Source organism: Diuraphis noxia, unplaced genomic scaffold, assembly GCF_037042655.1.
Source record: "Diuraphis noxia isolate RWA-SAM2 unplaced genomic scaffold, SU_Dnox_SAM2 contig0004, whole genome shotgun sequence".
Classification (NCBI taxonomy): Eukaryota; Metazoa; Arthropoda; class Insecta; order Hemiptera; family Aphididae; genus Diuraphis; species Diuraphis noxia.
In genome coordinates this window covers 38,311,846-38,326,358 of record NW_028301714.1, presented here as the reverse complement: position 1 = coordinate 38,326,358, position 14,513 = coordinate 38,311,846, and the positions used below count along the sequence as shown (strand labels likewise).

General features: G+C 29.5%; 1 protein-coding gene across 3 annotated transcripts; it reads right to left on the bottom strand.

The window, feature by feature from the left end:
- Positions 1-2,292: 2,292 nt before the first annotated feature.
- Positions 2,293-14,081, bottom strand: Fmr1 (synaptic functional regulator FMR1). Of its 3 annotated transcripts, none has more exons than XM_015512073.2 (11): positions 13,556-14,081; positions 12,758-12,810; positions 10,846-11,166; positions 10,360-10,747; positions 10,168-10,305; positions 9,179-9,322; positions 8,992-9,116; positions 6,555-6,679; positions 6,239-6,490; positions 5,208-5,291; positions 2,293-4,205 (listed from the first exon to the last, which is right to left on the bottom strand). In XM_015512073.2, the coding sequence occupies exons 1-11, from the start codon at positions 13,604-13,606 to the stop codon at positions 3,958-3,960; spliced, it is 1,929 nt and encodes a 642-aa protein (XP_015367559.2). In that variant the 5' UTR covers positions 13,607-14,081; the 3' UTR covers positions 2,293-3,957. The 3 variants fall into 3 exon arrangements, with proteins under 3 accessions (XP_015367559.2, XP_015367558.2, XP_015367560.2); XM_015512072.2 differs by having other exon boundaries at positions 5,151-5,291; positions 13,556-14,079; XM_015512074.2 differs by lacking the exon at positions 5,208-5,291.
- Positions 14,082-14,513: the final 432 nt, after the last annotated feature.

The following is a 14,513-nucleotide window of genomic DNA, read 5'->3' as shown; positions in this document are numbered from 1 at the left end:
ATTTAAAAATTTAAATTAAAAAAAATCAAATTTTCAAAAAACTATAAATATGCAATTATATACATTATTTTCAAAATATGCAAAAAAAAAAAAATTGGTTCTATTTAAACGAGAATAAGCCAAATCGTGGACAAATCTGACAACCAATCAATTTGGACATAAGGAAAAAAACATGCAAATGCATAATATAAATTGTAATTTATACCCCTATTAATCAATGTCAGGACCTACGACTGTTCCTCTTTTTTGAAACTCTGCTGCTGCTACGTCTCGACATATTTAATTGTTACTAATATCTGTCACTCGTCGGCTTACGTCATCTTTATTTAAAGTAGATACTCAATACCAGACACATTAGACAGAGTATACTCATACGGTGTAACACATAATAGTCATAATTTCAGCCATTATTACTTAGTATTACCTAGACCAGTGATTCACTGCTTCTCAACCTTTTTTGTTAGGTATAGAACCCCCTATACTTAATGTAAAACTGTCAAGGCCCCCCTAACAATTTTATTATTATTTATTAATTGTAGTCTAACATTAGACTTTATTGTCAAAGATTAATCATATGATCGGTTATAATATAACTAAATAACCATAAATATTTTAAGGCCCCTCGCAGTCATATAGCCATGGCCCTTTAGGGAGCCGCGGTCCCCAGGTTGAGAATGAACTGACCTAGAGTACTTAGTATCACTTCTCACTAGAACGAATCAACGAATTCAATTAGTATCACTTCCTCTTGTATCCTTGGACGTTATAATTATTTAGTTTTTGGTATTGAATATTGAGTATTCGAGTTATATTATTGGTACCTACTCTTTACTGTAATCAATACATTCATTACTCTGCGCAGAATCTAAAATCCACAGACCAGTAAGCTTAATTTCCATACAAACAGAAAAATGATCCACTTCTTAGATAGACTAAATGTCTGATTCTATTTCCATGTTTTTCAACCACGGTAAGAAGGATCGAGGAATTCAGCATATTAATTCTAACAAGCATCCTTCAACTCCACAGTAGAAATTTGAATGACCATAGAAGAAATCAGATTTTCATTTGTCAGTCAGAATTTTAAAGAGGTATTCTACGTCCAATAAAGAGTTTGTAAGGTAAAAAAAATTGTTGTTATATTTTGTTGGCCTAGGACGTACTCTGATAAATTTAATGAGGATATAATCCATGCAACTTCTCTAATACAAACTAAAATAATAACATAAGATCCCCACAAATGCAGATTTTGTTCATTGTTGGAATTGTTTGTTTTAAACTACTTATTTTGTATTATTATTATAGCTATTGGTTCTTTTGGCATTAGGCAACAGGTGCACAATATCAAAAAACAGTAGTCCAAAACCAACAATATTAGTCAGAGGGATTAAATATTTTTGTTGATATAATACAGTTCTCGGGCTAGTGTTTATTGCCAAGTATCAATAATGAATGGGTTACATTACTAGTTTTTTCAATGAAATGATGATTAATAAACATCAAAAAATACATTTTCATTGAAAATCTTAATCTTATGTTATTATCACACACAACACAAAATGAAAATTTTTTTTTTATTTAGAAATACGCCTCAACTACCAGGGTTATTGGTGTTTAAGATATACATGTTACAGTTTAATTATATTTACATAATGATACTAGAGTATAAAGAAGAAAAGTATATAAGATAAATAATATGATATCAATAAATATATAGTTATATTTTTTGTAGAAGTTTCGTTTCTTTGAGAAGTTCTAGGAGTGAAGATGTTCTTTCCGTGTTTGGTGCTAGTATTTCACATAGGTTGTTGGGGAGCATGAGTTTTTCTCTGGCATCTTTAATTTTTTTTTTTATTTTTATTATGTAAGGAATCGTCCAATATTACAAAAAATAAATGTTTTTTTATACAGGTACCTGTAGTCTTTTTTTTTCCTGTTCAAAAACCAGGAAAGGGTTGAAACTGTTAAACACAATACTGCCACCCGTCCTTGTATCGTTTATTCACCAAATAAGACAATCAAGGTACACGTAGTCTAGAAGTAATGCTAACACGGTGGTTCCTTCTCTGGCTCTCGATACAAAAAAAAAAGGTACCTTTAATTCTGGTGTTTCTGTGACAGCAAATGGGTCGTTAATATTTTTTTGGAACAGAATCGAGACTCCATGCTTAAAAATATGTATGGTTGTTTATTACTCAATTACGTACGTAAATACAAGATTAATCATTTAAGAAGTACCAGTACAGAAGAGTAGGAGTAATGACAAAATAAAACAAGAGAATATCTTATAAATTATTTCAAAAATGTACAATTTATTTATTATGCAAAAAAAAAAAAAATTATAATAATGTATTTCAGTAGATTATACTATATAACTAATAGTATATTATGAGGATGTATATTACCTTTAATATCTTATATAATTATATGTATATAATATATAGTATACTTGTATAATATATTAATACATTTATAAAAATTTATATAAGAGAATAGGCATGTATAATTTATAATGATCGTAATATAATATATAATATATATTATGTATACATCAATGAAAAAGTCACAATATATAATAATGCTGGACAATTGCAGCAAAATCCACTAAACAAGGTGCCAAAATTACTCGAATCATTCACTTTAGTGAGACATAATAATTAGACATTTAAGACATAATGAGTGATCTTCTACTCGCAGATAAGTTTTACTTATTAATAAGACACAATCAAATTGTCGTCCTTCCATTACAACGACTTTGACAAAATTTAGTACAAACATGACGTTAACCGTGTACTACGATTGAATAAATTGTAGCCTAATGACCAATTTTATTTGGACTGCACACCCTATTAATTCATACATTAAAAAAAATGTTATCAACATAATTATTAATTAAATTATTATAGAACTACTAATATTAGTTTTAAAAATAATAAATAAATAAGTACCTATAATAATAAACAGAACCAAAAGTATTGGATTTGTTTAAAAGTGTACGCAAAAAATAAATGCATATTAGCATAGTACGAGTGAAAAAACTATCTGTTTAAAGATCATTTTATTGGAGATTTTTATGTGTTTTACTAATATTTTGTTTTACGTACACGATTTTGACATTGTGACTCACAATTACTGACAATTAACAAATCTAACTCACTATATTTTTGTTTTAAGTATAAATTTAATTCATTATAATATTAATTATTATTGTTGTATAATTATATTGAATAATATTAACAATAAAAAAAAAAGTATATAATGAATTCTGTTTCAAAATAATATTATATTTTTTAAATTTTTATTTAAGAAAATTGCATTTTAAAAAATGTCTACGAATATTAAGGATATAGAAATGAGTATATTTTATAAAAATTGGTTTGTGAATATTTTTATTTGAAATTAAAATTTCAAACAAATTCATAAAGAACACACTGTTAATAGAAAAATTAGGTATATATAAATAAATAATGAATTTTTTTTTGTTTTTAATTTTAATTAGTTAGAAATAATCTGTTAAGCTTTTTTATTTGCTGACAAACATAATAAATAGATATTTGAATTTTTACTAACACTTAATAAATCTCAATATTGAGGTCCTCTAGAAAAAACCTAATTTGTTGTTACATTTGTATACACATATATATTGTTGTGTCATGCATTAAGAAAGCAGATTTCAGATATATCTTTTTTTTGTATTTAACATGACATTTTTACATTGAGAAAATAAAAAATATAAATATCTATAAGTGCAGAAAAGAATTCTAATACAATTACATTAATTCCCACACATTTATAAGATGCTATCATTTGTTGTTAATTATTATTATTTTTTAAATATTTATAATAAAATATTAGTGGTTTGAAATCTTTATACCACGAGAAATGTTTTTTTTTTTTTTTTAGAAAAATAAAATTAACTTTATGTTTCTTTTAGATGTTATGTTGTTGGTTTAAAACTTAGGCAGAATCGGCATCTGGTGCAGATGATGAGCCATTTACTATGACTTGTTGTCCATTAGTTGTAGATGTAGTGCTGTTAGACTTGTTCTTTGCAGGAGACTTATTCTGTTGACCTTTGGACTTCTGAGTTTTAGCTGGTTTGGTGTTTCCATTGTTCGCATTACCATTATTAGTACTTCCATTGTTGGTAGTCTGAGACGTGCTGATTGGTTCATTTTTAATGTCATTACTGAAGTCATATGTCCCTAAATCATCAAAATATCATTAGCTCAGAAGCATGTTTATAATCAACCATAACTTAACTCAAATTAGAATAAGAGCATAACATGTAGAAATCTGTCAAGTTTGTGCATGCTCAACCCACATAAAAAATATATCACGAGCACACCACAGACAACGGCTGCCAACAGTGGGTATCAAATTCTAGTGGCTTGCTATTGCTTGTTGGTACAATAATATTTGGACATGCATAAAAACCTAATATAACCTAACCTAACATGCACAAAAATGCTGTACTCTTATTTTATATAAGCACTGATTCTCAATTATTTTGTTTACGGTACCCTAGGTGTATCAATACAAATCTCAGGACATATTATTATATGTGTTATAAATTTTTCAATTTTCAATAATTTTGCAGGAAATTTTAGGACAGTCCAGTTGAGAACCATTGTTATATAGAGTATAGTTTAATAATTTTAGTAGTTAATTTAGCAATGAAAAAAAAGTATAATACTAAGTATATATGTTAGTGTAATTACATTTCTAAAACGATATAAAATATATATATACATAAGCATCTATAAGCAATTCAATTAATATCTAATTATATAGTATGATTAAGATGTGCTTTGTTTATAGATTTGGCTTATTTAACTAAAATTATTAATGTATTCAATACAATTTATGTTTAATGTCAATAAATAAATTAAAATCATGCAATATAAAGGTACTCCTCCAATAACAAAACTATTATATTAAATGTGGTACTTCATAAATATACAATTGCTATCAAAATTCGAATATGTAGCTAATCTATCTAATAACAACAAATTTAATGTGGTACTCCTGTATCAGTCACTGGGTCTTTCCAAAAAAATACAGGATTTTTTGTTATTCATCTTTGCAACACAAACTTCTATCCGTGCTTTTATTATTTACAAGCTTTTTTTTAGTTATGCATTACTTACAGTCATTAGCATTGTCACTATTACTACCAATGGGATTAGAATTGATTGATGGTTCACCTTGAGCAGCAGCAATGGCGCGAATTCTTCGTTTTTGACTGCTTTTGGACTTCGGTACTTGCGCGTCCACACTAGATACAGACTCTAGCGCAAAATAGAATAAAATAAGAGAAAAAAATGATAATTAAAAATATTAATTTAATAAACGATATATTATTTATTTTTATTTAAGACTTCCTCCGCACCCAGTATTATACATATGGAAGATAATAAATGATATAATATGTAGTTAAATGTAAGTTAAAAAATAGTGTTAACTTAAAGTTTGAGTCTTTGAGTAATATCAATACAATAAAGAGAAAACACCTTAAAAAATGGATTATATTAGACGTAATTTCTACAGTAAATTGCAGATTTATTTAATTGTGAACATTTTAACAATAAATGGATTATATATATATATATATATTATCTGAATAGTACTTTAAATGAGAAACAAAAATTAACACTATGGAATCACTCAATATCGATTGATATCCAAATATTTTTGAGAAGATATTATAATCAAAAAAGCAAAATATTGATAGGATTAATATTCAATAACATGTATGAAACACAAAAGTGAAGATTTTACTGTTATTTAAATAGAATGTAATAAAAGAAAAAACTTATGAAATGAACGAGAAGTTTAAATAATTATTTTATTCTGATTTTTAGCATGTTTTCAGATCGATTTAAATGTTTGATTACATTCTAAAAAACTATAAATACTTATACTAAAATTATATAAGTATTATTTTTTAAATTCATTTGAAAATTTGAATCGTTGCTCTAGATTCATATCTAGTTAAAATTATACATATGTATATTAATAAAATATTGCTAAAAAAGTGCAAAATAATTAAATTAAAGCAATCCAAATCTTACTAGTATCAAAATACTTTAAAAAATACCTTATTCTAATAACATACTATACTCATTATCACTATCATTTTTTTTTTTTTTTAGTAGAATAAGCACCACTTTTAAATACTTCATTCAAAAACAAACAAACAAAAGCACAAAAAATGATTAACAACTTGATTTAATACCTCTATCACCACTGTCTTGAGCATTATCAAGAATTGTATTTTCATCATCAGCTGTTCTTCTTCTATCATCCATTCGCCTATTTCCACCACCCCTGGAACCTCTTGGAGCTGAATTACTACTACCACCGCGACGTTCTCTAGACAAGTTGTTTCCTTGACCAATTGAACGGTTGTACTGGTATTGATTAGGACGTTGAGGAGGTGGTGGAAGTCTATCATCAACTCCATCTGGATGTTGGTTTCTACTACCACCTAAAACAATTTATATATTTTTAGATACATTGTATCTTTTAAGCCTAGAAAAATAAATACTTACTATTGGTATAAAAATCATGTCTTGAGCCTCGACCACGATTTGAGGTACCCCTAGGTCTGTTACTTCCTCTTCCCATGGAGTTACTCAGACCATTATTCATGTTTTCGCTGTCAGCATTAAAGTTACTGTACAAATAATCAATCGTTTTAGTTAAATATTTAACAAATGGCCAAATTCAGTTTATATACAGATGATGCCAGTGATTATTATGTGGCAATTACTCAATATGTTTTGAACCTATTTTATGTGTATAAAATATATAAAAATATATTAATAAAGTGAACAGGGCTGTTAAATGTAATACTTATAAAATAAAAGTCTATTTATAGAAATCTAATGTTAATTTTTCAGAACAAAATATTTTAATCTACTCTTAGTTTATTATTTATCCAAGTCTGATATTAGAGGATTGTTATGATAAAGTAATGTGGACAGACTACCAACAATCTAAATTGTAGTAATATTATTTAGTATTTTTGGTGGTTTCAATAGGAACAAACATTTTGATGGACTAAAACATTGTTTTAAAATATACATTTCCAAACTCAAGATAAAAACTAAGCTGAAACGTACTTAAAAATTTTCAACACTAATAATTGCTTACTTTAAAATAACGTTTACTTAGGATTATAACAATCTATATATTTTTTACCGTAGTAAACTAAATGTTTGAAAATACAATTCTGACTTAATTAAAAAAGTCTAAATTGTGTTTTTGCTATAAAATATCATATTTGATCAACATTAATCAGAAAGAGTCCATATATTTTAACTGAGAAAATGTGAACTCCTAATCAATCTATGTAAATTATATTATTTCATAAGTATTATAAGCTATTTAACAAATTACCAATTTTTATAATTAAAATGGATACTTTAAGCCAATAAAAAAGTTACGTTAAGTACAAAATATAGATTGAGCAAACAAATTTTGTATTCAAAGAAAATGTATTACTGTTCTAATAATACACTAAGTTCAGTAAAAGTTTATGCGTGTTTCAAGCATTCAATATAAGGCTATTAAGGTTGAAAGAAATATCCTTTCCCTTGTATCATACTACTTAGTCGTGCCATAAGTTCTGTCCCTTATACAAAGGTGTATAATTAATAAATAAAATAAAACAAATATAAAAAAACTGATGTTATTTATTCTTTATTAACTTAGTATCTAAAATAAATAAATACTATTCAAAATGTCCACCATTTGCATTTATACACTTCTTCAAACGATCTGGCCACTCGTCTATGACAGCACGCACCACTTCTAACGGTATTGAGGCAGCTGATTTTACCAAATCGGCTTTTAATGATTCGATATTTCGATGGGGCTTAGAGCAGGCCTTCTCCTCTAAAATATTCCACAATCTGTAGTCCAAAGGATTGAGGTCTGGACTTCCCGAGGGCCAATCTTGAGCGGCGATAAATTCAGGTAAATTGACCTCTAACCAGCGTTGTGTGGTTTTTGCTTTATGTGCAGGCGCTGAATCCTGCTGAAAGGTCCAGTTCTTTCCTACAAACAAAGTATCACTTAAAGGCTTCACTACCTTTTCTAAAATATCATTTTGGTAGTTAACCGCACGTGTTTTGACTCCCTGCTCACAGAAATGCAGTTGAGTAACACCCTCATATGACACTCCCCACCAAACCATCACCGAGGCTGGATGATGTCCTCTTTCTACTCTTTGAATTTTTTCAGCAGCTTCCCGAGAGTTGTGAGCATAAACTCTATCATTTTGACGGTTAAATTTTTCTTCTACAGTAAAAATTTTTTCATCTGTAAACAGTATCTGTCTGTGGCCATTTTTTGCGTACCGCTTAAGTAACTTCTTCGCTCTTGTCGTTCTAATTTGACGTAAAGCGTTTGTCAACCGCTGACCGGTGCTTCTTCGATAAGCACCAAGACCAAGGTCTTCTTTAATTATTCGTGACATGGTTCTTGGTGGAATTTTCATTTCTCTAGCCATGATTTTTTGCTTGCGAAGTGGATTTCTGCGAATCCTCTGTGCGACAGCTTTGACTGCTGCATTTGTTCTTATTTCACGCGGACGTCCACTTCTTGGCTTGTCATCTATAGTGTTGAACTCGTTGAACCGTTTTATGGTCCGATAAACAAATTTTTTCGTTATTTTCAACAGTTTCAATAAGTTGAAAATCTCTAATGGTGTTTTATTACATTTAAATAACGCAATAACAGCAACACGATTTTCTTTAATACCCCATTCCATGTTTAATACGTGACGTGAACTATCGTACTAACCAAAAATAGTAAATATACAATTGTTGAAAATTATATTCATAAACAAAGTCATTAGTGTTATCGTAAAATATTAACTGATAAATAGGGACAGAACTTATGGCAAGACTAAGTATTTATAAGTACATCAGAGTACTTCAAATTTTTTTTATTAATAAAATATATATAATTTTGGTATTTTACCGGTCATTTCGCCTTTGCATCGTATAATTGGGAATCATAGTATGTGGGTAAGCTGGTCCAGTACTGTGAATACTGCGTAACTCTTGTTCCATTCCCATTTTTTCTTGCCTAATTTGTTCAAGTTCCTAAATTTGAAAATGTCTAATTATTTTAAAAGAATTCTAGTATAAACAGATAAAATAAATACTTTAAGGTGTTCTAAATGATATTCTAGTAGAACTTTAGCATTAGATATGCTTTCTACTGTGCCAACAAACACAAAAGGAACTTGACCCTCTTCACGAGGAATGGTAGGTTGTGGCTCATTATCACCTTCAATTTTTACTCTGATCTACAATAACAAGAATAAAATTCAACCGTTTAAATTGAAATAGAAATAACAATAATATAATATTTAAAAAAAACATGTGATATATTTTTCAATGTCAAATTTAAATAAGTAACTATACTTTTATAATAGTATAGTAGTATACCATTATAACAAAAAAAAACTTCAAAATCATCTCGCAATATAATATAATGTACAGAGTATTTTATTATTATTATTATTACACATAACAAGTACCAATTAAAAGGTAAATGCCAAATGAATACTAAAAATAAAATTATAGTATTTTTATAGGCAATGTTTTGTGTATGATTTCTAAAATGTTTCCAATGTACTAAAGTTAAAAGGATGTAATACTTGCATGTGTTGTCTCCATCTTACAAGTGCGAAACATGGCAGTCAATTGTTATAACTAAGAAACCAAATTTTCACTATGAAAAAAGGAGAATTATTTTTTGTCGCAAAAAACATCACAGCCTTTATATTCTTTTGTAAAGACCAATATATCAAAATTTACTGAAGTTAGGATAAGTATTTAAATTTTTTCTTTTAAAGATATCAAACAAATAAAAATGCTATGACAGAGAAAATATCATCTTCTATATTGTGTTAAATTTTGGTGTTTCTATACAAGTAGTACATACTAAGTGGTTTTATTTCGTACTATTTACAGTTTTTGCTATATTACACATTTGAAAGACAGAGACAGATAACACACAAGGGCATCACATACTTTGAATGAATCAAATTTCTATATAGGAGAGCATTGTGATTAAGTAAAAGAAAAATTGTAAATCCATTATATAGTGGATCTTAAAAATAATATTATGATACATAAAATAACTTACCACTCCACTCTTATCAACAATATCTTGAATGTTTCTACCATTTTTACCAATTACTTTTCCTATGAAATCTCTTGGAACTTGAAGAAATTCTTCTCTATACTCTAAAATTCCTCGTGCTTTCATTACAGCATCTTTATTCTTAAATAAATATTATTAGATATTTTTTAATTAAGTACAATAAAACTAACTTACTTCTCCATAAATTTTAAAAACGCCAGTATGTTCATCTAATTCAATATTTGTAATACCGTCAACCCTGCGAGCTTGTTGGATATTAGTGCCATGAGCACCAATAGCCAAACCCATAAGATCATCACGTACATTGAATTCATCAGTATAAGATGATGATGTAATCTGTAGCTTGGAACTTTCCAGTTGCCTGGCTAACTCTTCAGTCTTCTTAATCAACATAACCTTTTGGTTTAGGTTTCTGAAGTGCATGTCAGCTAACATCAACGCTCTTTTACTGGTTAATGGTGAACGAGATATAACACTCAAAACTGATTGATCTGGATTATATAACACTAGGGATGCGCCAATTGCTTTCTGCAAATCTTTGTGGATACCATCAATTTTAGCACTAAAAGATTAAACATATAGTTATTCAAAATACTTTTGTGACAGTGTTAAATTTTAACTATTAAAACTGATTAAGTTTAAACATTTTTTTTTACATACGATTCTCTAACATCTTCAGGTACATCAATATCGAACTTATAAAATGTATCGCCATTAATGTGAGGATTTATGTTACTGCATCTAACTCGGTCTGGAGAGACTATTTCTGTAACTGTTGAGTTGAAATATTGGACAACAAACTGGGATGGTGGGTTACCACTGATAATTTTTATCACTGCTTTTACCCATCCATAACAAGGATGAGGTTCTCTGACTGATTTTACTTCTATTTCTTGATTATCAACAAATTCAGTACTACACTGTTCATCTAACAAGGGAAGACGAACATTGTCACAATTGAATTTAGTTTCAGGATACCAACTAAAAATTATAAAATATGTATTATTATTTAGCAAGGTACTAATAACTTAATGTTTTAGTACAGTCAAAGACAATCTAGGAAAGAGGCTTAAAGTAAGAATTTCCATAACTTATCCATATTTATATAAACAAAAAATTTAAAAGTAAACTTAGTAGTTTCTTTTTTATTTCACTGCCCAAGTTTATAAACATCTATGGAAGGTACATAATATTAGCTTAACTTCTTTCCATTAATTTCAACAATTATCATAGTACCTATATCTTCATTAAATCTGCGATCAAATTTAATTTAAAGAAAAAATGGAAATATATTCTTTATTTATCAATTTAATTCAACATTTCAGAAGTAATCAACAAGTGTTAAATTAAAAAACAATTTAATATTAAAACAAACTTAAGTTATTACCAAGATGAAATACCAATTTTAGAGTAAACAACAAAAATACTCAGTAGGTACTATATAGTGAGTGCACAGTAAATTTTTCTTTAACATAACATATTTAGTTTAAGCATGAATAGAGATTATGAAAATCTAATATTATATACCTTAAAACTATAGAAAGTTCAGTTATTAATCATTTGATTACTACCTATGTCTCTTATACATGACAGCACTAACAACATTTAGTTATTGGGCTGTCTTGATTACACTTATTTTTCTTATATTAACGCATAGAATGAAAACCCAAATGAAAATTTCAATTTAAAAAAAAAGCATGTCTATAATTTGTGTGCAGAGTGTTATAGCTAGTATAATTTAATACACATTAGTCAAATCTTAAAAACAAAAATAATAGTTTTAAGCTATATGTTTACGTTTAAATTAATTATTGTTAACTAGACATTTTTAAAATTAAAATGTATGTATTTATAAAAAGTATGATACAGCGATAGTTAAGTTATTGGAAATTGAGTGACAACGAGAATAAAATTAAAGACATTAATGCAGCGTTGTGTAAATAATGGACTAATAAATTCTTAAGCATACTATACTCACCATGATTATTATATTAAATTTCATTTAACCATTATTTAAAACTACTCACTAGATAAATTTATATATATAAATATTTTTTTTTTTTTGATAATTTGCTTAAAAGTTGAAATCAGTTTAAAACATTTTCCATCCATCCCTGGTTAACCCACTACTAATTAGAGAATTACAAATATCTATATGACTAAGGGAAAAAGTTTTAAAATTTAAATATCATATACCTATAAAAGATTGGAGGCACGAATATATAGATACCCATAAAAATATTTATTTCCAGAGGGTTAATATTAATCGAAAATAAAAAAAATTATTTCTTGAATAATTAATACTTATAACTAAAATCATATACAAAATAAAGAATAGGTAACCTTTAAAATATATTAATCTGTAGTTACTATTTAAAAAAAAAAATCCCTTTTAGATATTCGGGACAGTATTTAGTATCATGCAATTATATTAATATAACTGTAAAAATTGATATAAAACCTGACTTAACAAAACATTAATTATTGTTAAGACTAGTCTTATTATTTAAATACAAATTATTCATTGAAAAACAAATAAAAGTATTATTATAAATAGATAAGCGATACTCACTCATTAGGAAAAGAAACTAGAACTTCGTTTTCCATTACACCCGTAACAAAACCCTAAAAACATATATAAATTAAATTAATTATTTAAGTTAATCATCATTCTCATAAATTATCTTAAATACCTACCTATTTGTATCTAGGTAGGTACAAACAAAATTTTAGGAATCTACATATCTTAAATCTTTTTTATGGTAACAGGTAAATGTTAAGTAAAACATAAAAGTATAGATTATCATGCTTTGAAGCAAAAATGTTTGGCATACCAAGGGATATCATATTATTCTTATGAAATTTTTAACAAACTTGTAACATGAAACTGCTGATCAGTATAGGTAGGTAGGTACTTACATTGACAATTATCCTATATTTAGGGGACAATAAAAAAAAAAATTTTAAATCTTACACAAACTTTCTTATATTAAGCTTTGGTGAAAAATATACCAGTCTCGGGCAGTTTTTAAGTAGGTACATACTAATGAAATCGTATTACAGGGGGAGATTTCAAGAAGACCCAGAGGGGAGGTGAGGGGCGGTGAAAATTTATTAAAAAATTTAAAAATCACTCCGAAATAACCTCAAATAAGGAGGAAAGCTTTCGTAATGTGGATAAAAAGACTTTTCGAACAGGGTCGGCGAGGGTTACGGGCGTGTGTTGTCTGGAGACCCGGTCGCACGCCGCAGACTCGACGGGGAAAACCGGCGGCGTCCGCGTCCATAACCTATTAAAATCGCACACGGGCGCGACGACGGTAGACGCTATGGCGGCAGCCGCCGCTTTCCAAACCCATCGGGAGCTCACCTCATAATAGGCGCCGTTCTCGAAGAGCACCTCGACCTTAAGATCGTCCATTGCTGCGCCGGGTGTGTGTGTGCGGGTGTGTGGCGTTGCTGTTGACTCGTCGTCGCGTGTCTAGGTGGTGCGCGGTATATGGCGGCAGCGGTGTCGATGTCGAAGCAGCGATGAGGCGTTCTCACTGTTCTCAGCGTGCCGTTGGTGGCGGATTCGACGGTGCGCGTATACAGCGAGTGACGACAGACGTGACCACGACTACGAAACGTACGTGCGGTAAGGCGGCGCCCGTGCGTGCGTGCGGTACGGCTTCGGCGGCGTCGCGGTGTACAGTAGTAATAATATTATTTAAATATTTAAAAAAAAAATAACAATATATCAATAGAAATAGGTAAAAAATTAATAATATAATTAACCGAAAACGCGTATACGTTCCGTGCGTGCGTGAGTATAATAAACGATACGCGGGGATTTTCGGCGTTTTTCACACTGTACAATGTTATTATCCGCTGCTTTTCGTTCGGTCGGCGAGTGAGTGAGTGCGTGCGAGCGTGTACTATGAGTGTTATCGGTGACGCGCGCGCAACGGCGGCGTGGTGGTAGCGATGATGAATGAGAGGAGAGGGGGTAGAATAGCTGATTTGCTACTCCTCTATAATACTCTTATTCTATAGTCTATAATAGTCCTCCGACTTCCGAGAGTCTGGGCCTCTGGGGATAGTGTGATTCTGAGCTTGGTTTTGGCTTGTGCCGAACACTCGACTGTTCGAGATGCTGTCTACAATGACTGTTCGTCGATCGTTTTGGCGATTATGTGTTGCTGTCAGTCGACCGTTAGTCTGACTATTTGAGTAATCACCTCGCCACCGGCCTACGCAGACAAAAAAGGTGTTCTTCGCGGCTGCTGCCGGTTTGTATGTATGGGAAAAACGAAAATTTTGATGTTTATCTTCGTGACAATAATGTG

Excerpts from the sequence above, each read along its gene's own strand:
- Fmr1 (XM_015512072.2), bottom strand. The coding sequence starts at position 13,606 with ATGGACGATCTTAAGGTCGAGGTGCTCTTCGAGAACGGCGCCTATTAT. Across the intron at positions 9,323-10,167 it reads TTGTTGATAAGAGTGGAGTG|ATCAGAGTAAAAATTGAAGG; the intron begins GTAAGTTATTTT and ends TTGTTATTGTAG. Across the intron at positions 5,292-6,238 it reads TCAAGACAGTGGTGATAGAG|AGTCTGTATCTAGTGTGGAC; the intron begins GTATTAAATCAA and ends ATTTTGCGCTAG.